The sequence below is a fragment of the Polistes canadensis genome, unplaced genomic scaffold, assembly GCF_001313835.1.
Source record: "Polistes canadensis isolate GaletaPanama2010 unplaced genomic scaffold, ASM131383v1 scaffold_52, whole genome shotgun sequence".
NCBI classification, from domain to species: domain Eukaryota; kingdom Metazoa; phylum Arthropoda; class Insecta; order Hymenoptera; family Vespidae; genus Polistes; species Polistes canadensis.
Window position 1 is genome coordinate 461,221 of NW_014569599.1, and position 23,221 is coordinate 484,441.

The 23,221-nt window shown below is 34.6% G+C and overlaps 2 protein-coding genes across 6 annotated transcripts; both read right to left on the reverse strand.

Moving 5' to 3' along the window:
- Positions 1-4: 4 nt before the first annotated feature.
- Positions 5-21,677, reverse strand: LOC106785561 (thrombospondin type-1 domain-containing protein 4-like). 5 transcript variants are annotated; one of them, XM_014746158.1, is made up of 14 exons: positions 14,769-14,929; positions 11,539-11,917; positions 5,693-5,840; positions 4,376-4,542; positions 3,857-3,959; positions 3,523-3,586; positions 3,274-3,413; positions 2,916-3,045; positions 2,517-2,763; positions 1,940-2,164; positions 1,690-1,848; positions 1,321-1,497; positions 1,012-1,231; positions 5-908 (listed from the first exon to the last, which is right to left on the reverse strand). In XM_014746158.1, exons 2-14 carry the CDS (start codon positions 11,587-11,589, stop codon positions 772-774), a joined length of 1,968 nt encoding a protein of 655 aa, XP_014601644.1. In that variant the 5' UTR covers positions 11,590-11,917; positions 14,769-14,929; the 3' UTR covers positions 5-771. The 5 variants fall into 5 exon arrangements, with proteins under 5 accessions (XP_014601644.1, XP_014601643.1, XP_014601645.1 ...); XM_014746157.1 differs by lacking the exon at positions 14,769-14,929 and adding an exon at positions 12,093-12,108; XM_014746159.1 differs by lacking the exons at positions 11,539-11,917; positions 14,769-14,929 and adding an exon at positions 21,582-21,677.
- LOC106785501 (malate dehydrogenase, mitochondrial-like) lies at positions 21,650-22,473 on the reverse strand. The gene is made up of 3 exons (XM_014746049.1): positions 22,060-22,473; positions 21,707-21,953; positions 21,650-21,654 (listed from the first exon to the last, which is right to left on the reverse strand). The coding sequence occupies exons 1-3, from the start codon at positions 22,471-22,473 to the stop codon at positions 21,650-21,652; spliced, it is 666 nt and encodes a 221-aa protein (XP_014601535.1).
- Positions 22,474-23,221: the final 748 nt, after the last annotated feature.

The window sequence follows — 23,221 nt, forward strand, 5'->3', positions numbered from 1 at the left end:
CTCTTTTTATTCAATATATTAATTACGTCATTATAATACTGTAATATTCTCCTAAGGGGAATCGTCGTATTCTGCACGTGTGTTATCTTCTTCTTTTCGAAAAAATTTCGAAGCAACATGTCTCTTAATTAATTAATTAGTCCATACAACTAAGGATTAGATATGTGACAGAGAATCAAAAAAGAAAAGAAATAAAAAAGCTGAATGACGTTGCATTTGAATATTTGTTCGCGAATCGTTTTTTAAATTAATTATAACTAAACTAAAAATAATATTTAATTCAGTTTCTCTCGCGATAGATTCGAATCCTTACGAATTTATATTATTATAAATGTTTGGAACGTATATATATGCGCATAGCGAGAAAAATATTGAACAGTAACGATTCATCGAAAGAATTTGCAAACGTCAGTAAGTTCATTGATACTTGAAAAGCGTCATTTAAACGTAATATCGTGTTTCTCGTGAGATATTACGTTTTAACATAGACACAATGATTAAATGACTAAGCCACTAAATGTGAGTAAACGTAAAAAGCATCTTTTACTAAATAAAAAACATACGACGTGTTTCGCGTTTGAAAGACCTGAATAATTGCATCGCGTTTAAACCGATTCGCGTATTACTTATCTTACTATTCACGATCGTTGAATTTTAAATGCATCGTTGGTCAACAAAATTTCACTAATCACATTTTCATTTTGTTCTTTTTCTTTTTTTCAATAACAATAATATCTAATCTGTTTTTTCCCCCTTATCCTTCCCTTTTTCTCATTCCGGTTCGTGTTTAGCTCGCGAACAAGAAAGACAACACGATCGTTGATAAAATTGATAAGTGCATAAACGTGCTTGAATCACCAATCCGCAATTCGGTATGTTGTCCTTGCAAAATGGATTATCTTCGAGACCTGAAAGAATTCGTTCTTTAAAAAAAAAAAAAGAGGTAAAATAAGTAGAAATAATTATTCGTAAGAAACGTAATAAAAAAAACTCGATGAAATTAATTCACACCATTGTATATCTCCGGATCGTCTTGAACTTGCGACACTCTTGGAACGTTTTCCGAATTGTTAGTATCGTTTTTGCAAGGATAATCGTTGCACGTTCGTCGTGAAACCGGTCGGTCGTCCTCTTTGCAATATACTATTTGATGATACTCGTTCGATACATTTTCCGGTGACAAACATTTGACTTCTCTTTTTTGGATACCTTTGCCACACGAACGTGAACACTGAAAATATGATACTTTTTTGTTAGACATCAATTGTTGAATTTAACGAATAAAAAAAAAAGAAAAAGGAAGAATTCCGAATTAATCACCTCGCTCCAATCGGACGTAAACCAAGCGTACGAACAAGGTGGACCTCTGCACGATTTCCTCGTTTCCGGTTTATTAGCAGGACAATTCATATCAAGAACGACACGTAATGCACCGCGAAGTGTAGTAACGCATACGGCTTCTCTCGTTTGTTCGCCAAAATCGCAATTCGAAGAACACTGTTAGAAAGTTTTTCGTTTCATTGAATTGAAAAATGTATTGTTTACAATTAGTGTACTCATGCACGTGTGCGATAGTTGCCACGAATGAAAATTTTTCTTATTATTTTCGAACTCGTCCAAGTTTTTTCTCAAAAATGAGTAAATAATTTAAACGAGAAAAAAACAATGATATATTTAAATAATACAAACCTCAGACCAAGGCCCGACAAACCATTGTCCGCTACACGTTCTATTACTCGAACAAGATCTGGATGATTCTGGACGATTCATACGATCGCATTCCTCGTTGGAATATTTTTCACAAAATACTCTTCTACTTTGCATACCGATTCCGCATTCGGCAGAACACTGAAGAAGAAGAAGAGGAAGAAAGAGAAGAAAAAAAAAGAAAAAATCATTACATTTAATTGAATTTAATAAACTATACGATATTACAAACCTGTTCGGACCATTCGGTATAGAGCCATTGAGAAATGGTGGTGGTGGTGGTGGTTACCTGTGGCTCGGTCAACGAAATTGCATTGCTTGAAGAAAATTTCACGGTGCAAGGGCCCAAATCGCAGACCTCTTGAGAAATCGGTTTCTCTGCTACGTTACAAAGGTATTCCTTTGGTTCGCACGTTACGAGTCTCGTTCTTTTACCTACCCCACACGTCGTCGAGCACTGTATCGTAAAATAATAAACGGTAGGGAAAGTTTAGATAACAAAATATTCGATGATAATTTGTTCAATTACCTGAGGAATAAAAATAACGTCGTATCGAAGACTATTTTAAAACATTAGATTTACATTTACAAACATTATTTTAACGAAGGGGATCGAGTAGAAGAAATGAATTAATATTTAAAATTTTAATTATGAGCGATTAAAAACCAAGATATATGTTTTTCAAAAAAATAATATTTTTAAGTTTGACATCAAATTTGTAATGAAGTCAAATTGATTTAATCCGTAATTCAAGTATGTGAAAAGAAGTTATAGAAGAATAAATAAATAATGAAAAAAAAAGTGATACCTCGGACCAAGATCCAACATTCCAGTTGAAGAACTGTCCACCTACTTCCGATATTTTTCTGGTGTCTTGTTCGCAAGGTTGTTCGTTGCACGTCTCGCTGATAGGTAAATTTCTTGGTTCAGTGCAAGCACCCTCGGATACAATTACCGTTAAGGTCGATCTGATCTCTTGAACGCATTCCATATCTCGTATACGAACGCCGGTACCGCAGCTGACCGTACACGGGCTCCATGCGGTTGGTCTCCATCTAATAAACAACGATAAAACTTTTCCTATTCTTTTCTTTTCTCTCTCTCTCTCTCTCTCTCTTTCTTTTTGTTTCTCTCTCTTCTATTATAACCCGAACACACCGCAAGATTATATGAGATTATAAGAAATATTATAATCTTGAATGCTCACACGGGTGGACAGGGATTGGTGTTACACCTCAATCGAACTTCTCGTGGCTTTTCCAACGTGTGACATCTTTTATCGAATACCTGTGTCTGTGTGTGTTCTCTGATACACACGTATCTCAATGTTTGGATACCTAAAACAAAGTATTTGTTGGACTATACCACGAGAAATATATTCATCGTAATTTATTTTAGTTTAAGGAAAAATATTTTCCTCTTTTATTTTCTATTTTGTTCATTTATATTTTTCTTCACTCCCCCTCTTTCAGAATTATCTCGTATATCTATATTTATCTTACGCGTGTGTGCGTGGACTTAGATTTTATATAATATATATAAATTATAATTATTTAGAGATATACCTCCGCCACAGGATTTATTGCATTCCGTATAACCGGCAGGTTTCCATGCAAATTTTCGTTTTTTGTATCGCCTAGGAATGTACGAGGCATTTGTAGCTGAGTCGTCGATAGTTGTCAATGTATTGGTGGTACTGTTCGTTCTACGAGTGTAAAAGAGACGAACAATAGGAATATTTTTCGTTTAAAATTAACGACGGACATTGTTTATATAAATTAGTCTCGACAATGTAATACGCGTATTTTTCTTACTTTCTTAAAGAAGTATTTGCTGGTGCTGATGGTGGTACTGCTACTTCGATCTGTCTATTTAAAACTGAAACATTGACGTTTATCTAAATTTATCTCTCACATTATTATTATTATTATTATTATTACTATTAGATTAATTCAAACGATTTCTTTCGGATAACAAAATAAAATATCATAATTATTTTACTCTGTAAGATTATTGTTGATATATTAATAATCGCGATTTATAATATGTTATTAAAGAACACAGCGAAAGGGAGAATAATAATTGCATGCACGCGTGCATGCATGCATACATGCATCACGACAAGTGAGTTACGTAAGAAATCTTTACCTGTATTGCGAGTGAGATGAGAATTACTCGGTGCACTGGCGGTACTACTTCCAGGAATGATATAACGGTAAACTATACCAGGATTGGGCTCTTGATACAGCACCTATGTAAAATAAAGCGGATCGATTTGAAAAAGCCAACGTAAAGGGGAATGGGAAAATAAGAATTATGAGAAATAGATAAAGAAAAAGAGAGAGAGAGAGAGAGAGGGAGGTACATTTTTCTTAAGATCGAAAGTTAGATCTTCGTGTTTGGTAGCCTACGGTCATCATAAAATATCGAGGAATTCTTGGCATGCTCGTTTAGTATCCCTCTCTCTCTTTTTCCTTTTCTTTTTCTTTCCTTTTTTTCTACGTAAACGCAGAAGGAGAATTCTTATCGCGAAAACAGGATTATAAATAATATCAAATTGGCTCGTTACGTTCCGAATTTTTTGCTTATTTTGTGGGTGTGTGTGTGCATCAACCGTATATAAAATCGTTATTAAAGAATGGTTAAGGGATTCTTCCTCCTCCTTACCATAACATCGATGGGCTCGTGCAACGGACCAGTAGCAGAAAAACTTTCCAAATTTTGTGGGCTTTGCCGTATGTATACGAATGTTGTGCCAGCTGCGTTGTATTCGCCTGACCAATTGATGCTGTAGTTACCGTTGAACAAATAACTGCCATTTTGCAATCTGATAGCTGATAATAATATCATAAATTATCTATTTTAATCCTTTTCAACTTTTTCTTTTTTTTTTTATCTGCACGTGTGCGTGCGTGCGTGCGTGTGCGTGTGTGTTTTTTCTTCTCTTTCCGGCCGAACAAATTTCGACAAAAATATTCAAATGTTATGACGAGATGCTGCGATCTCGTTTCTTTCTGTGTGTGTGTGTGTGTATGAGAGACAAGATAAAGACAAATAAAAGATGATAGTCATCGCGAGTAAAAGAGGGATCAATGATCTCGTATGATAAACGAAGAACGGAGAATCGAAGAACTACGATCGTACCGTAAGATTTATGTAATCCACGTGACATTATGACAACTACTGCATCCAATTTAGCACGAGTGAGACACACGATGCCGTTTCTAACTGTCTTGTGCTTGTCGTGAACGGAGAAGGGATTGGATTACACGATACAAGAGACAAATTAAAATGCTCGACGACATGCTCGTGTCGTTTCACGAGATAAAAATTGAAGAGATAAGTATCTCTCGAGATAGGATAATAAAGATATAGTCATCTCCAAATAAGAATCGTCTATTCTTCTATGATTTTTTTTGTTTTCTTTTGTTTCTCTTTTCTATTTTCTCTTTTTTATTTTATTTTCCTTCCATCCAACAATAACTATTGTTAAACTTTTCAATTTGATCTCGCGAAAAAGGGGGAAAAATATAATTATATAGAAAAGAAAAATACTCTTTTGAATTTGATCTTGCATCAGGCGAGACGATGCAACATTTAAACAAACGATGCAGTTTTACTTGTTGTTACTTAACTGAAATGATCGTAAATAGAGGATTGCATTTGAAAAAACGTATGATTTATAATTCATTCGTGGTAAGAGGCTAATATAAGGTATTACCTTGCGTACTTGTTAAGCGACAACCACACCCCTTGACCCTATTAGAATCATCAAGTTACATATGCATATATGTATATATATATATTCATGCAATATATCGTATTTGGTGTTCGCAAAAGGAGAACGAGAATCAGCTTGAGCGGATTAATTCGTACGCGTTCGTCGAAAGGAAAAGTTTGTGAATATATTTAATGATCATCCTGACAAGAGATAAATATTATGCAAATGAATCAAAGAGATATTTTCCCATCCCGTTTACTCACCTAAATAATTTTGCGTGTGACGTAACTCGGTCACGTTCAATGCCACAGCACCTCGTGGTACGGTAGCCACAAGATTATAACCTGGTTCTAAGGTCGGTTCCGTGAAGATCCCATCGATCAGATGACTCTCGATTGAAATCACAGATAACTGGAAATTATAATCGTTTATCTTAGAAATATTATTGAATCTATCAAATGTCTCAATTAAACGATTTAATTATTTTATAATATATTTAATAGACATATTTTATCGTCAAAAATTGTTACGATACGAAAAAAGAGTATAATTCATTCATATAATTCTTTTCATGTATAGTGTATAATTTTATTATTATAATATTAGACTGTTTATGAAAATTTTCGTAGTAATATAAAAGATACACGTACGTGAACATTTTCGTAATAGAAATTACAAATTCTAACGGTGCGTTTCGTATTTTCGATCGCGACACTTGATAGATTCGATCGTGCATAAAAAGGAAGGATGCGATCGTGGGCACGCCTTTTATAGAACGTTTTTTCTTTTTTTATTCCCCTTTTTTTTTTTTCTTTTTTTCCACGGTACATCCGCGATAAGCATCTCTTGTTACTTCTTTTCATTATTATCTTCATCCGGACGTATAGCGAGGGGTAATGTATCGTTCATCTCTCTACGGAATAATCGGAGAGAATGGTTGCATACGTGTAATGCAAGTGTTCATTTCAACCTATAAATTATTACTCATTCTTATTATTATTTATAGAGACAAGATAATATACAAAGATATCAAAAGTATTAATTCGATGCACATAAATTAATAATTTATTCAAACGTAAAAATAATCTTTTACTTATTAGATACATTACCATAATTCGATAAGTCATTTAAATGTATTAAAGAAAAATGACAAGAAAAAAATATTTAAAAAATACACAGAATATGATTGAGAATTGCAATTTTAACATTGCACATTATTTAATAATCCAAAAATTACTTCATTTCCAAGAATTATTTATCATAAATTGACTTGTGATTCTAAATATACTCGACACGTGTGTGTATGGACGCGGTTTAAAAGAGGAATAATTTAAACAAAAAAAGAAAAAAGAAAAACCAAATGGAATAAAACAACAACACCGTAACAAATTAGAAAACGAAGCGTTAACGAGAGCGTAACGTTTCTCGATATAGGTGAACATTATACGAAGACGATGGTTTTCAAGCGAAATGAATAAACGTCCGAGTAAAAGCTTTTCTAGCATGGTGTTATGGTTGTTGATCGTAATAAGAGCCTTGCTATCTATCTCTCTTTCTCTCTCTCTCTCTCTCTCTCTCTATCTTTTTATTTCTCTTTTCTATTTCTTGTTTTCTTCCTATTTTCTCTCACTCACTCTTTCTCTATTTCTCTCATTTCATTTATACATCTACATATGCATATAAATACACCATTTCGTATAAAGCAAGGCAAATTTAGAAGGACAAGGAAGAGATCTTTGAAATTTTCGTCTGGTCGTCGTCAAAATCAATGCAGTTCTTCCGGCACGAGAATAAGATGACGACGAGGAGGAGGAGGAAGAGGAGGAGGAGGAGGTGCATGAACTATGATAGCATTTAAGCCGACTATTATGGCTATTACGCGTCCTCCTATCGAAAATTACCCATCATCGAAACCCGTCGAGTTATATTCGATTAGGGGGAGGGGAAGAGGAGGGGCGGAGGAGGGAAGGGAGTGGAGAAACGATTTAAAAGAGAACCGAAGAAAATTTCCTCCTCTGATTTTTCTTCTTCTTCTTTTTCTTCTTTTTCTTCGACATTTTTTCGTTCTCCTTCACGTCTACTTTTACTTTTTCTTTACTTAACTTTATTTTTCCTATTTTCTTTAAGGAGTAAGGTGCCAAAAATAAAGTCAGCCGAGAGGGAACGCGTGCATAATTGGCGCGTGCATTCACTTACGACCTAGAAGATCGTTGCATATTTATAAGAAAAGTGAGATCGCTTGATTTTGTATATATATATATATATATATTTTTGTATTTTTATTATTATATTTTCCTCTTTTATCCATCCTTTTCTATATCTCTCCTTCTCTTTTTTTCTCTCTGTCTCTCTGTCTCTTACTTTTTGGTTTTTATTTTACCTTCCCTTTTTTACACTTCTTTCCACGTCGGATTGAGTTATATTCAAAGACACATTCCACTTGAATTCTCCTTTCTCCACGTACATATATATATATTTATAAATGAATATATTCTACATCACTAGTACAGTATTATATACTATATATATATAACAATACACACACATACACAAAGAAATTAAAATGGTCTCTATTCTTTCGTAATCTCAATTATTAAGTTATCCTATCGTAGGAGGTTAACGATGGATCGTCTAACATAAATGTAATAATATAAAGCTATGGAGAACACTAATCGTTTCTTTTGTCTATCCATTATATACCATCTACGTAATATGTATGAAACTAGTATATAATATAATACAAGTTTAGCTCATGCGATATTCATACAATTAATATGAAAGCATCTTTGACTCGTGTGACAGATAAAGTCGACGTACGGGTTCGTATAAACCATCGGTCTCGGCAGTTAATCCAACAGAGAGAAAGGGAGGAGTGTCCCTTTTTGGGTGCGGCTTTTATTCGATCGATGGATCGAACCTATCGATCGAACGGATCGATCGATCGGAAGCTGGTCAAAAAAATTGTCCGATACAATTTTTTTCGTACTGGATCAACGTCGATCTCTTTCTTTCTTCTGTCTCTCTCTCTCTCTCTCTCTTCAATTGGAATAATATAGATGTTCTGAAAGAAGTTTCGAGATATCGATGTGATCTCCGTGAAAGGGATACCTCGTAGCAATTAAATCGATGCGAAGGTTTTTTGCTCGAAGAATTTAATCGGATGAGAATCGACGTTCCTGCGTATGTGTCTGTGTGTGGGTGTGTGTGCTTGTGCGTGTGATAAAATCTTATTAAAAACAAAAATAAAAAATAAGAGTGAGTGAGAAGGGAAGTGGGGGGAAACGGCGTGTAATCATGTGGCAAATTCGATATGCCTTTTAACGGTGGCCGAGGCGCGAACGGAAAGATGAATGCACCACTCGACGTGTAAAATGAAAATGATCCTCTCGATATGCGGTCGACCTCGGGGAATCGTTTTGAAAAGAAAAACAAAAAAAAAATAGAGAAAAAGAGGTAAGAAGGGACGGAAAAGTTGGGAAGGTGGGTGGGGGTGGAGAGAGGTAGCTAGCTAGCTAGCTATTGGTAAGAAACACGTTTACGTTTTCCTTTAATTTCATTCGATTAATAATAAGTAAAAGGCAAGCAAGCAAGCAAGCAAGTTAGCGAACAAACAGGCGGCAGACACAAGTTTTAATCGGAAGGTACGGAATGCGAATTTGCCGTGCGAAAAACTGCTTATCACGTTGCACGTGATTTTATAAAATCATAGTAAGTTGAGTGCTCCCGTATCGAGAACGAGCTTCTGTTTGGATAGTCTCGTTCGAAAACAGGTGCGTCGCCACTTGCCCGAGCTCTGATTTACACGATACAGAATAAAAAGAAGAATAAGAAAATAAGAAGAAGAAGAAGAAAAATAATTTGGTTTCTTTCGTTTCTCTTTTTTAAAAAAGAATTCCTTTTTCTTTTATATATATATATACTTTTCCTCTCGTTCACTCTTACTCTATTACTTTGTCTCATTTTTTGTTTCCTTTCTTTTTTTTTCTTTCCAATCCGCTTTCTCTATCTCTATTTTCTTTAAAGAAGAGTACGAGAGAGTTTCCTCCTGCCGATACATCCTCCGGTGTCTAAGAATACGCGTTACTCGCAACATTTAACCGAGGGAACGCGTTCCACACGATGTGAAACTTCCTGGATAAATCTTCTTATGCCACAATATAAATATATATTATATATATATATATATATATATATATATATATGTATGTGTGTGAGAGAGAGAGAGTGAAAGAGAAAGAAAGATAGTAAGATTTTCGAAGCAAAGCACACACACAAACTTACATTTAAAAATTCTTTTATCGATTCTATTCTATATTTATTTCGTTTTTATTTCACGATGAATCTATTCGTTAATGAAATGATTTCATTATTCGTTACGGTGCGTCTTCGCGTTATCGATAATGAAATAAAATATATGTAAGAAAGTATGCTCGTAGATTAATTCCTTCCATCCTTCCTTCGAGATAGATAGGAAGAGAGAAAGAGAGAGAGAGAGAGAGATTAATTCATTTTCTTTTTATATATTACCAACGATATTTAGAGAGAGAGAAAAAGAGAAACGTAGTAAGTAATTCTTACGAACGAGATTTTTGAGAGTCAGATAAAAAGTTAGTCTTCCTTCGTAAGAGAGAGAGAGAGAGAGAAAAAAAAAAAAGAAGATAGAAAGAAAGTTTCTTATCATCGAAGAAACGAAAGTAACCTACCGTCTTGTCCCGTGATTATTATTTTTATTGCTTGGTAGAGAGAAGACAACCCATCGTTGAGGATTATCTCGCGGGAGAGTACGAACGAACGGACCAAATGAGAAAAAAAGGAAAAAAAAGAAAATAAAGAAATAAATAAAAAGAACGAGGAAGGGAATGAGGAAGGATGAAAAAGAATAGGAAGTATAAAGTAGTGGGAGTAGGGGGGGGGATCTTATGGTGAAAGAAAAAGACAGAGATAGGCGGAAGGACGGACAGACAGATAAAGAATCATTTTTCAGGTCGTTTTGGAAGATCAACGAAGTAAATATGCCATGGCATGGCGTTTTTAAGCGTCAAGTAACCCGTGTAAATCGTATAAGAGTAAGTAAGTAAAGTAAGTAAGTAAGTGAATAAGAAGAGAGAGAGAGAGAGAGAGAAAGAGCAACCACGTTATACTCGAAACTATAACGTGGTCCTCCTGTAATTTGTCTTTCGACGAGTCTCTTTGGACGCGTAGGTCGTCATCCGAACGGTTGGTAAGGGCCCATAAGGGGGAAAAAGGGGGCTTGGGGATGACGAAGAGAGAAAAGAACAAATTGAACGAACGGGCAGGAAGATTTTCGAGAAGCTTTACAAATTATAATATTCGACCGTGACACACCACGACTCTGATCGTCCTATGGCTATTTTTGGTAAGTCAACCCTTTCTTTCGTTCCTTTTTTGTTTTTTTTGTTTTGTTTTTTAACTTTCTCCTCTCTCTCTTTCTTTCTTTCATTTAATTCTCTCTTTCATAAAACGAGGATCGTGTTACGGGTTGCAATAACGGCAGCTTTTATAGTCGAAGCGAATGCGAATGCGATTTTACTGCTGGTACGAAAAAAAGTATAACGAACGTATGAACACGCGAAGACAGATCGAGTGGAAGGAAGGAAGGAAGGGTTTTTTCAAAGATGATGAAGAGAAGTGAGAAAAGTTTCTCTTTCTTTCTTTCTTTTTTCTAATCTATGCTAGCTACTGGTAATAAACGTTCGATTTTTTTTCTTTTTTCTTTTCTTTTTTAACGTATAATAAAATCGGTAAACGAGAATCTTATATGAAATGTTTATTATTTATAGATATAGGTAAGATGAGAGAAATTCAATGGTATTTCCTGTGTATGTTAGAATCGTGACGAGAGATGATAGGAAGAAGGTAGGAAGGAAGGAAATCTGAATATATATGTATGTGTAAAAAAAAAAGAGAGAAAAATAAAAAAAGTATATATTTAAAGAGCTAGGTCGACGTGGCGAGTTTCATGATCATTCGTTTGATATATGATATTGGCACTGATGTCATATAGGAGGGGGACGAACGAAGAACACCTTAATGGTGCAATAAATCAAACCTCGATACCTTTAGTATATACCGCAAATGCATAACTTACCGTTAAAGTTAGCAGCAGAAGAGTGTAAAACAGTCCGAGTAGTTGCTGCATTTTCGACGACAGGATGACAACCGCGATGAAGTTGACGAAGAACAAGAAGAAGAAGAACAACAAGAAAACCGAAGAATTCTTTTCTTTTTATTTTCAATTCAATTACGATGCATCATCGTTCGTTCGAATTTCTTACGACACCTTTTCTTCTTATAATTCTCGAATGATATAGAAATAAACACTGATTCGAGCACGTACAACACACCCACCCACGCACCGAGAAACAATTCGACAAATTTTAAATCACATCACAAAATTTCTTTACATATGTATGTATATATATATATATATGTGTTTGTTCGAGTTCACAGCGAGACACCTTCCAGTTCTTCGAGAAAAAAATGAAAGAAAAAAAGAAAGATTTGACGATTATAGGAATATTCTTTAAGAGACACAAGGGGGAACAATTGTCAAGCGTTACGATACGGCAGATAGCGAATGATATAAAACTAGTTATCGTTTTTACTAAACCTAAACTATTTATAAGATAAGAACAAACACACGAGAGTGAGACATGTTGAATCCGCGTAAACTGTTGGTGCTGCAATTTTAACGATTTAATGAAGTGTTTAGCGCTGATCTTGTTAGTAGGTCATGTAAGTGACGTTTACGAAGAAGAAAATTTCATTTGTAAATTAATCGGGGGAGAAATCATGATAACGAATAGATAAATAGAATAGATAGATCTTTTCGTTTTTTTTCCTACGATCGACGAATTATTTTATATATTTTAATTGTTATCGCGATTGTGGTATCATTGATACTATATTAATTATTGAAAATTGTTGTTGTTAACGTGTATATATTAAAATAGCGGGTGCGTTACATAGCACACACGCACACACGCGCGTCTTTTTCATGCTCCAGTTGTCAACCATCGGGACTTAGAATTGAACGATTCTAAATGCAGTCTAAACACACGAGGAAATAACTCGAACGGGCGGGAAAGGAAAAGAAATCGTTTGTTTATCGATAATTGATCGAACCATCGATAGATCTATAGATCGATAGATTGATCGAACGAACTTACAAACAGGAACTTCTTTTCTATGTTATTATTATTTATCGATTATTTGCAAGCTTTTAATAGACGTTAAGAACGATAATTAGTTTGTGTCTAACGTCTCGCGTGAGCTCGATTAGAATCTTTCGTTCTTTTTTATTTCATTCTCGGTCATCCTATTCCTTGTATACAATCGCGTGTACTTGTATCTGTGTACTTACATGCACATATATATATATATACATACATGCATGCATTAAACGCGTAAAATTACACTTCGTTACGCGGATATTAGCTGCGAAGCACGCGTATCAAAACAGATCGTAAATTAATTAAACCGTCTATCTTGGTACATACACGCAAGAACATAGTGCGCATACAACTGGTAAACCTTAAACGAGCAAGAGAAGAGAAGGGAAGGGAATAGAAGGGAAGAGAGAAGACATTTCTTACTAGTACTAGACGTGAGAACAATTTTTTCTCAGTGTTTTTAACGCGTATATAATTTATTCGTGTTATTTCTGATATTTCTGATATTAATCGCGGTAAATGCTTTTATACTTGATCTTTAACGTCGCAAACAGTTTGTTGTAAGTATCGTCGTTTCTCAATGATTTTTTCTTTTTTTTTTCTTTTTTAATATGCAAACTCCGCGGAATCATGTTAAAGGAAGAAAGAATGAAAGAAAGAATGAGCGAATCCTTTCAACGGATAGACGACTAAAATGCCGTTTATTTTTATGATTATACGTTGAACGCGCGACGTCGAGTACTATTAATAAGTTATTCCTCGTGTATATGTATGTATGTGTGTATATATAATATACGTTAGTATGAGTAAACGTGTCTACTACTATATGTATATTTGCGTGCGCTTTGGGAAAAGAAAAAAAAAAAATATAAGAAGAGAAGAAAAAAAAAATTAGGCGCCGATTTGTAGCGTGCAATTGATAGTAGGGTTAAGATATCTTTTGATTAGTGCAACAAACGCGAGTAATCGCGAGTAAAGCTTTTGCCGACGGTATCATCCCCCCCCCTCCCTCCCTTCTGCCCCGTCTTCCTCGTTGATTCCTCCTCCTCCTTCTCCCTTTTCTCCTCTACCACCTCCTCGTTTTTTTCTTTCATATGTCGATAAACGATAAGCCCACCAAAGTAGACTTGGTTCTTTCTTCTATGAGAAAGAAAAACTCGAGCAAGAAACTCTTGAGATATTGCAAAGTCAAGGTCGATCGTTTAAAAAAAGGAAGAAGAAGAAGGAGAAGGAAAAAAAGTAGAACAAATTTGAAGCGGTTCTAAAATAAAATAAGCGAGAGAGAGAGGGAGGGAGAGAAAAAAAATGAAACACATACTTATACTTTTATCTTCTAATCGTAAAACTATGTCACGTTTGAATACACGGGCGCGTGCGTGCGTGCGTGAATACGTGCGTGCGTGTAATTTAAAAAACGACAAGAAAAGAAAAAAGAAAGAAACAGAATTATCGAATATAAGCAACAACACGAAAGGAATATTAATTGACAACGTGGTCGCGCGTTTGACACCGATTATTAGGCAAATCAAATGAAACGAAGGATCATGTTTAAAGTTGGAATAACACGAAGTATCACTTTTCTCAACTTAGGCGGGAGAGATCACGGAAATGTATGCGCATAATGACGTACGTAATTCGAAGAAGATGAAGACGAAGAAGAAGAAGAAGAAGAACGTAACCTGTTGCATCGAGATGCAACAAGCTTAACTGACATTTACTAAAACGATTAAATGAAAATCTCAACAAAAGTATAGATGAGTGTATATCATCTTCCTGTCACCGTGGTTACCACGCGTTCACGAGATTAATTTGTTATATTAAATAAATAATGTTAATCACTTCGTACGTGCGCTTAAAACATTTTTATTGGTTCCGATAAAGCCACGGTATTCGAGATCGATTCGTAACATCGAACAGATGATGACACGTGAGATACTCGAGAATATTTTAATACAAATGTCACCGAAAAGTTTCCCAAAAAATTGGCACGTTCACCGATAACAATTTTCCCCCACGTATTTTTATATACCGATCGAATTCGTATCACTGTGAAGATATTTTCAATCGAATAGAAGAGAAAAGAAATGAATAATATAAAAATAAACAAAATAATAATAATAATAATATCACGATTACGTTATCTTACAAATTCATCTCGAATCTAATCCGAACACTCGGAACGTTTTTAACCGGGAGTAAGGGAAATGAAATTTTAATTTGTTCAATGAAATAGGATGGGAAAAAGATGTATGGATATGTCTGTGTACGTTTAAACGTGTGTATGTTTTAAATAAATAAATAAATAGTGAAAGAGAAAGAAAGAAAGATAGATAGAGAAACAAGGAGGCGTATTCTTCCGGCGTACTTTCCAGAGGTGTCGTTTAGAACTGACGGTTCCCCACGATGGTGGAGCAACTTTATACTTGCGGCTAGCACTCTCTGAGAGAGGAGAGTGTGCGGTATGAACGTGGCTTAAGGCGCCACTACTATGCCACGACGCCACACAACCACTGTCACCTGGCAACGAAACGTTTCCAATTACCATACTGTCTGACACTATGGTAACTATTGTAGAATGCATCATTCATTTACTTACAATAATATTCATCAGTTCAATCGAATTATTTTTTTTTTCTTTATACAATTCAACACCATACATTATAATCCTAAACTTCGTTTACTTTATCAATTTTGTCTGTATGTTTTATTAGGGTGAAACCAAAAGTTCGCACGTTGTTTCGGATTGCGTAATTTTTTTGTTTTTGTTGAAGTCAATTAATGAGCGAGATGTTAATTTAAAAAAAAAATGCACGAACTTTTGTGTTTCAATATAATAATTAGAGATTCTTGGATTTGGATTAGAAACGCGACTTTTTTTTTTTGGATATTAGTTAGTGTTTTAAAAACAACTATCGTCGTCTAGTTTAGTTTTTTTGTTATTTTTTCGAATGTTTTTTCATTACCAGGAATTATCTCATCTCGTAAAGGATGAGAGAGAGAGAGATCATCGGCATGGGGATCCGATGACCAGGATAACGCGTTTTACTTATCTCTCGTACAGATGAGAGATCTTCGTTACGACCGGTTACCCCTTTTGCCTCCAGTTTATTTTTATATTTTATTTTTAGTTATTCCTTTTTATATTCGTTTTTTTTTCTTCTTCTCCTTTTTTAATACACTTTCTTCCATTGGAAATTATATCGAATCGTTCTTCTGTATCCAATATTTTTGTTCTTTTCAATTCGAGAATGTAATTCTCCTGGTAATAAATTTTACATCGTAGTATAAATTGTGTTAATTAAAATCAGTTAACGTTTGTCGATTAATCATTGGTAAATACATCTTTCTCGTTGATAGATTTTGTTATAGATAATAAATGGAAAAAAGTGTAAAATTTGGAGGATAAACAAGTACGCAAGAAATTTTATATAAACTAAAAGGAACGAAAAAAAAATATATGATCGGTGTTAAAAAATGGTTTCACGATTAAGACTGAAATAAAAAGATCGATCTAGTTTATATCTTTCTAACGAAGAAATTTGTTTGTAATGAGAACATTTAAATTTGGATCTTACGTTCTGAAGACTCGAGGAAAGAAAAAAAAGAAAAAAAGTATTATATAAGAATCTGATCGAACATTTCAAATCGTTGGATAGAATTTTATTTTATACACTTAAATAATATAATGACTTCTTTATTGAGAATGATATTAAATAAAAATATTTAAAAAAAAAATGATCTAACGTTATATAAATAATGTTCTAACATCGATCGAATATGCATAACAAATACGTATTTAAAATAATAACGTGAGTCGTTTATGAATTTGCAAAAAAAAAAAAAAAAAGCCAGACGATGAAATAATGCGTTACGATATGACGTTTTATAGAGACGACAAATTTGAAGATCAACTAGGATAATCTACAATTTCAACGCATCGTATAAGCAAGTAAGCAACCTAACTAACTATGAGCAACAAGCTCTGTGTAGAAGAAATTATTGACGTGCCGTTGAGATGAAATTAACAGCGCCAGTCTGGCCGATGGCGTTAAATTGCTGCATTCCTAGAAGACTATTAGAAACGTGTTGCATCTTGTTCGTTTAAATCGTATCGAATAGAAAAGAAACAAAAATAGACAAAAATACTATACTACTTGACGAATTCGTCAAGTTATTACTTCAAATTAGTATATCGAGAGAGAGAGAGAGAGAGAGAGAGATAGAGGTAATCGATAAAATAGAATAAGAATAATCGATCAGTATGTTTTTTAATCATTAAAAGTGGATAAAAATGAGCACAGGATCACACACACACACACATATATTCATTAATCGTTGCAGCTATTACGATGATGATGATGATGATGATGATGATGATGATGATGATAATCTAGCGAAGCGCAGAGATAACTTCCGTTTTTTGCTACCTTCATTGGTGGTGTCAACGACTCGATGACACGATTCATTAGTATCATTAACGTCGGGTCAACGTTGCCCTGCATAGATAGATAGAAAGAGATAGAGAAAGATAGAGATAGATGATAAGGATCGATGGGATACGAACGTGGAATAACTCGCACACGGGTTTTAACGATAATTATGCCAAGGTGACTAAACTTTAACGTCAGTTCTTAAACTGAAAAGAGAATAAAAGGATAGGAGGGAGGAGGAGGAGGAGGAGGAGGTGTCATTCGATTGAAACGGTCAATTAGATGATCGTTAAGAAAAGGAATAGAAAAAAAAATCTTAAAACAAACCGTCGGGAAACATTGTCCATTATATTCGAAGATAATCTCGATATCTCGAACATGTCCTACTCCTATTATAGTTCTCTTTTCTTTAGCGAATCGTGTCAAAGAGTAACAACTTGGAAATACACGGAGGACCAGAAAGATAGTGAGTGAGTGAGTGAGCGAGCGAGTGAACGTATAACGAGACAAGTTCCAATTCTATGGGGTCTTTTTTTTTTCTTTTATTTTTTAATTCTCTTTCATTCTTTCTCTCTTTCTTTCTTTCTTTCTTTCTTTCTCGAGACCTCGAGCTTGTTATTTATTATGCCATAGGAAAAATAAGCTCTCCGCGCGTTAAAGTCCGGTGCCCGAGGTCTCTCTCACACTCTCTCTCTCTCTCTCTCTCTCTCTCTCTCTCTTTTTCTCTCTAATGGCATCTCGAGAAGGACTTTATCGGCCCGGAATCCGTTCTCTACGTCCACTCGACAACCGCCGACTCGGCCCCGCAAACGGTAAGCGTGGTTTAATATTAGAGTATGAGCGGATCCGTTAAAAATACTTTACCCGATGCGAAATTCGGAAAATCGCGAATATTCCGAATTAAATTCTTTATAAACACTTATGTTAGAGGACGACCTGAAAACCTCGTTCGAATAATTCTTCTCGTGGTATGACCTCGAGTATCATCCCACCCCGCCCTCGCCCCTAGTTCGCCACCCCTCCAAAGTTCTTGCCCTCTTCTTCAATCCTTGACGAATTTTTGATTAAATTACGGTTGACTTCCTTGATCCATATTTTGAAGTTTTCGTTGTTGTTTTTGTTGTTATCGGTTCCAACCATAATCGTCATTTATTATCGTAGAAGAAAAACATACTCTTAACCAGGATAGGAGGAGGGGGAGGGGGAGGGAGAAGGGTGAATTATTATTCTTCGTTCGATATGTTTTTCCTCTCCTATTACCATTTCTCATTCTCTCTCGAATTGGAGTAGGTCTTCTAGCCACTGTTTAATGTCATTAATAAAGTTGCATCAGCAGCAGCAGCAACAGCAGCAGCGTGCCCGAACGCATGCATTATCGGTGATACATCGGTGAAACACACAAGGAGTGGTTCGAATAAATGGATCGATGAGATGGATGCGCGAAGTAATAAGAAAGAGAGAAATAGAAATAGATAGAGAGAAAATGATATCTATTATAGTTTTAGGACCATCTCTTTCTCTCTCTTTCTCTCTCTCTCTCTCTCTCTCTCCCATTACTAACTACTACTATTACTATTATTATTATTATTATTACTCGATATAGCACAAAGGAAGATTATCGCACGGCATCTTCCTAGAAAAAGAGAGAGAGAGAAAAACAGAAGATCGAAAACAGAAACGCGTAGGTATATCTAGGAAGTAAGAGTAATATAAATGGATCGGTTAGAACGACGTAATCTGAAATATTTCAGATATGCGACTTGGAAAATCGTTAATGTATAACTTACTTATACATATACATATATATATATATACATACGCACAAATATACATATATATATCTTTATATAAGATAGTATAGAACGCCTTACGTCAAAGTACTTTACATAAATCTGCCAGCAAAGGAGAGATCTCGAAAGTTTCGAGCATCTACTAACCACCACGACCACGATCACGACGATCAGGATGAGGAACGACAACTATGAAGGGGAGGAGGAGGAGGAAGAGGAGAAGGAGAAGGAATACTCTTCATCCGATATATAACCCTTTCGGCATCTCTCTTTCGATAAATCTTTGTCCGTGCATAGTGGTGATCGTTAATTCTAGCGAAATAAGGATTCCCCCACCTCCTCCCTTCTCCCCCTATATCATCGACGAGTCTCTCCACGGGTTTCAATCGAAACGTTAGAAACTGGTTCGTCGTTACTACTTCCCTTTTATCGGTACTTTGAAATTAATCTATAAAGTATTTTAAGATCGTTTAGTTTTTCCAGATATCTAATACGCAGGATAGATAAAACTTGGCTGAAGGCTAATCGTGATCCCGTTGTTATCGTAATTTTTGTCTTATAATAGGTTGAAAGAGGATGGATAATATTATATATATATATATGTAAAAAGAAATAGAAGTAGGAAGAAAAGTTATTTTAGAGTTGTCGACAAAGTTCGAACGAGTTTAACGATTCTAAGAAATCGTATTTCATTGAAATTTAATGCAAATAAAATAGCAATTTTATATATAATATTGAATAGGACTCTGTGCAAGTCGGAACTTTTGATGATTACGAGTATGGCGACACTACCAATCGACGAGGGCATAACTATTCGCATAACGATTCGCATTTGCGTTACCCCATTCGTTACCAATGCAATTTGTTACAATATCAAAGAGTATAATCCGTACCAGATCGTCGTCGTCGTCGTCGTCGTCGTCCCAATGTCATTCAAAATTCCTCTAACGTTCCCTTCTAATCCAGCTTATGGTCGTTTTTACGTCTGCGATTAACCGCGATATTTCATTCGCGACCTTGTTAAAACCGTCAGATTTACTATTAGATCGTTGAATATACTACATACGTGTTCTTGTATTTATATATTAAATTACGAATAATTATCTTCAATTATTGATAATTTTAGATCGTATTTTTTAATGGTATAACAATAATTTAATTTCTTCGAATTCGAATATAACTTGGAAAAATCTTTAAGTATAATACTAACATAAGTTTGCTATAAATTTACTTGTGAAAATATTCCTCGTTGGATTTATATTAAATAAAACAAAAAATAGAAATAGAAGAAGAAGAAAAAGAAGAAGAAAAAAAAGATGAATTAAATCGCGATGTATTTTCATCGATCAAGGTAATATCTAAAGATCATAACGTTTCCATATATAATTTGCTTAAGCTTTGAGAACTAGGTATAATTTAAAATCTTATTGGCATATGACTAATTTACAACACGACTCGGAATCATTGCGTGTGTGTTTTACGCCTACGCTTTCAACGTTAATACGTATACGTGAGGTACGTAACGGTGTGGTATATATATATTTAGTTGGACATAGTAAACGTAGAAATCATTTCTAATGTAAGTCTTATCTCATTTGAAAATTCATGCTACTACCAGCAACGAATTGCGTTTGATAGGTGCGAGTAAAACGACGGGGTACGCAAATCATTAACTTTGTCGCACGTGTTAAGATCGTTAAACGGGATCGTAAGTTTCGATTCTTATATTGCACGATTTTTTTAAATAGTAAATATAATCGCATAAATAAAACAACTCGTAAAGTTCATTGAGTAATAGTACTTTAATCGTTGCGCTATTATAATTTCATTCCTTTGCCAATAAATTCATTTCTAACTGATCATTATATTATTATTATTATTATTATTATTCGTTGATACGAAAATTCGACATGAAAAATGAATGATATACGGTATGATTTAAACAAATTATATTTTATTTCTTAATTTTTTTGTTCTTTTAATAAAATGACACACAGTAGGGGCAATTAAATCGACGATTGATATTAAACGTTGAGTTTATCGATAAATTCCTCGACCATGGCGATTTGTTTTTGTAAGACCTTGACCGCATCGTCAATGAGTTTCTGTTCGAACACGTTAACCCTACCGAAACCTAAATTTTTATCAATGCCAGCTGGCCCGAGTAGCAATTCATTGGAGAAGAAACGAGCTGGCGTCACGCGAGATTCCGTGTATGCGGAAATAATCACGTTGGGCTCGTGGTGAATGGCACGACTAAGATTGTGAATGAAGTACATGGTTGCCGATGCCATGGAATATGTTGTACTTGATTTCTTCGCCTAAAATTTGTATTCAATGATATTTTTGTTGTTGTAGAATATAAACTATCCACGCGTTAATTGGTAATAATAATATCTATATCATTGTGTTTTTATCGATAACAATACGTTATTATTATTTGCGACAAATAGCAAGATCGTAAATAACGATTGGTTGTATGGAATTTCACAGAATCGGTTCTAATTTTATTTCATTATTCTATCCCCCTTCCGCCCCCTCCCCCGCCCGATTATAAATGCTTCAAGGTTGGCGCCAATAAGCGGCCTTTTAATTTCCGTATTTGTCAAATAAAAGAATATTAAAATTGCATTCTTTGGATAGATTCTTTTAGTCTTCGCAATAATGTGTGAAAAAAGGAAAGAGAAAAAACAAAAAAATAAAAATCAAAAGAAGTAATAAACCGTTTAAGTTAATTACCTTCACGACCTTCTTCCCGGCTATTCTAACGGCCTTGGTAAGCTTCATCATCTCCTCTGGCGTCAATTCTATGCTAGGTCGACACTTAGAGAACAATGGTACGGTGGTATTCTCCGAGTGACCACCCACAACGGGAACGTAAGTCCACTTTGGATTGGCACCAATCAAATCGGCGAAATAATGGCGAGCTCTTAATTCGTCCAAATAGCAAACACCAAATAATTTGGCTGGATTGTAGCAGCCATTTTTTTTGAATATATGCGCAGCCACGGGTACCAAAGTGTCTATGGGGTTTGATACTATTGCTATCAATGCTGTTGGACACGATTCTACGCAGGCCTTGCATATGTTAGCGCAAATAATTGCGTTGTCCTATTATAATAATCAATTAATTTTAAATATAATATAGAGTATATCGTTTTTTGATTCTCGTTGGAAATGTTTTTTTCTTCTTCTTTTTTTGTGTCAACATACAAACCGAAAAAAGATGTTCTCGCGGTGTATCCTTCTTTCTTGATGCACCGGCCGATATTACAACGATGTCCACGTCGCGTAAACCTTGACAAAAGTTCTCCATTCCACCAATACCATAAACAGGAAGTCTCGTAGGCAATTGATTTAATTCTTCGACTATTCCCGACGGATCGCTTCTATTCAATAATCGAAGTTCCGTTAATGATCCAGGAAACATCTTTAATAAATGCGCCAAAGATCTACCAACACCACCCAAACCGACGATTGCAACGCGACATTCTTCTATGCAACGTAATTCGCTTCGATCTCGTGGCAGGCAATCGTTCGAACCATGCCTTTTCGTAAGCTTTGTTAAAAGTTGGATTTTTTTACTAAATACTTCGTTATCGTTAATACGTTTATCTAAAATCGACAACATTTCGTAAAGGCAACGTGTTCGTAACCTCATTTTCTATTATTGTATTTTTCTTCTCCTTTTTCTTTTTTTGGAAAAGAAGACATTACAAATAAAAAAAAAAAAATATCAACGAGACTATTCACGATTCGTGGAAGAATTTTTCTATTTTTTTTTTTTTATTCCTGATTCATATTAACCGAAAAAATATATTGAATTACTCATAATTTTAATATGCCCCTTTACGTGTGCCGCATTTAATTAGCAATTCTAACTTCACATATATGATTCGATTTAAATGATTAATCGCAATGACGTAAACTATAAATAAGTATTATACTAATTCAAATTTTTTAATATCTCGCACACATCGATAATACAGTATCGAGAAATCCCAATACCAACTATAGGTATTGTAAAATGATCCATTTTATGACCGTAGAAACGCTGGCAAGGAATCTTAAAAACAGAAAAAAATTGAATAAATGCTCTTAATTGCACACTATTTGCTCAATCAAAATCCACAATTGCTAACTTTATTAAATAATTATTTAATTAGTTATTAATATATGGTAGTGAAAAGAAATAAGTTAATAGTTCATAATGTATAAACAATATGTTTTGATTGTCTTCTACTTTTTAAAATATATATCTATAAAAAACGCATTTGTGAAGGCACACACGTATTTAGACACTAAAAATTAAATATAATTATTTTACATTTTCTTACAATATAACTATACTATATATACTATCAAAGAATATTGTATTC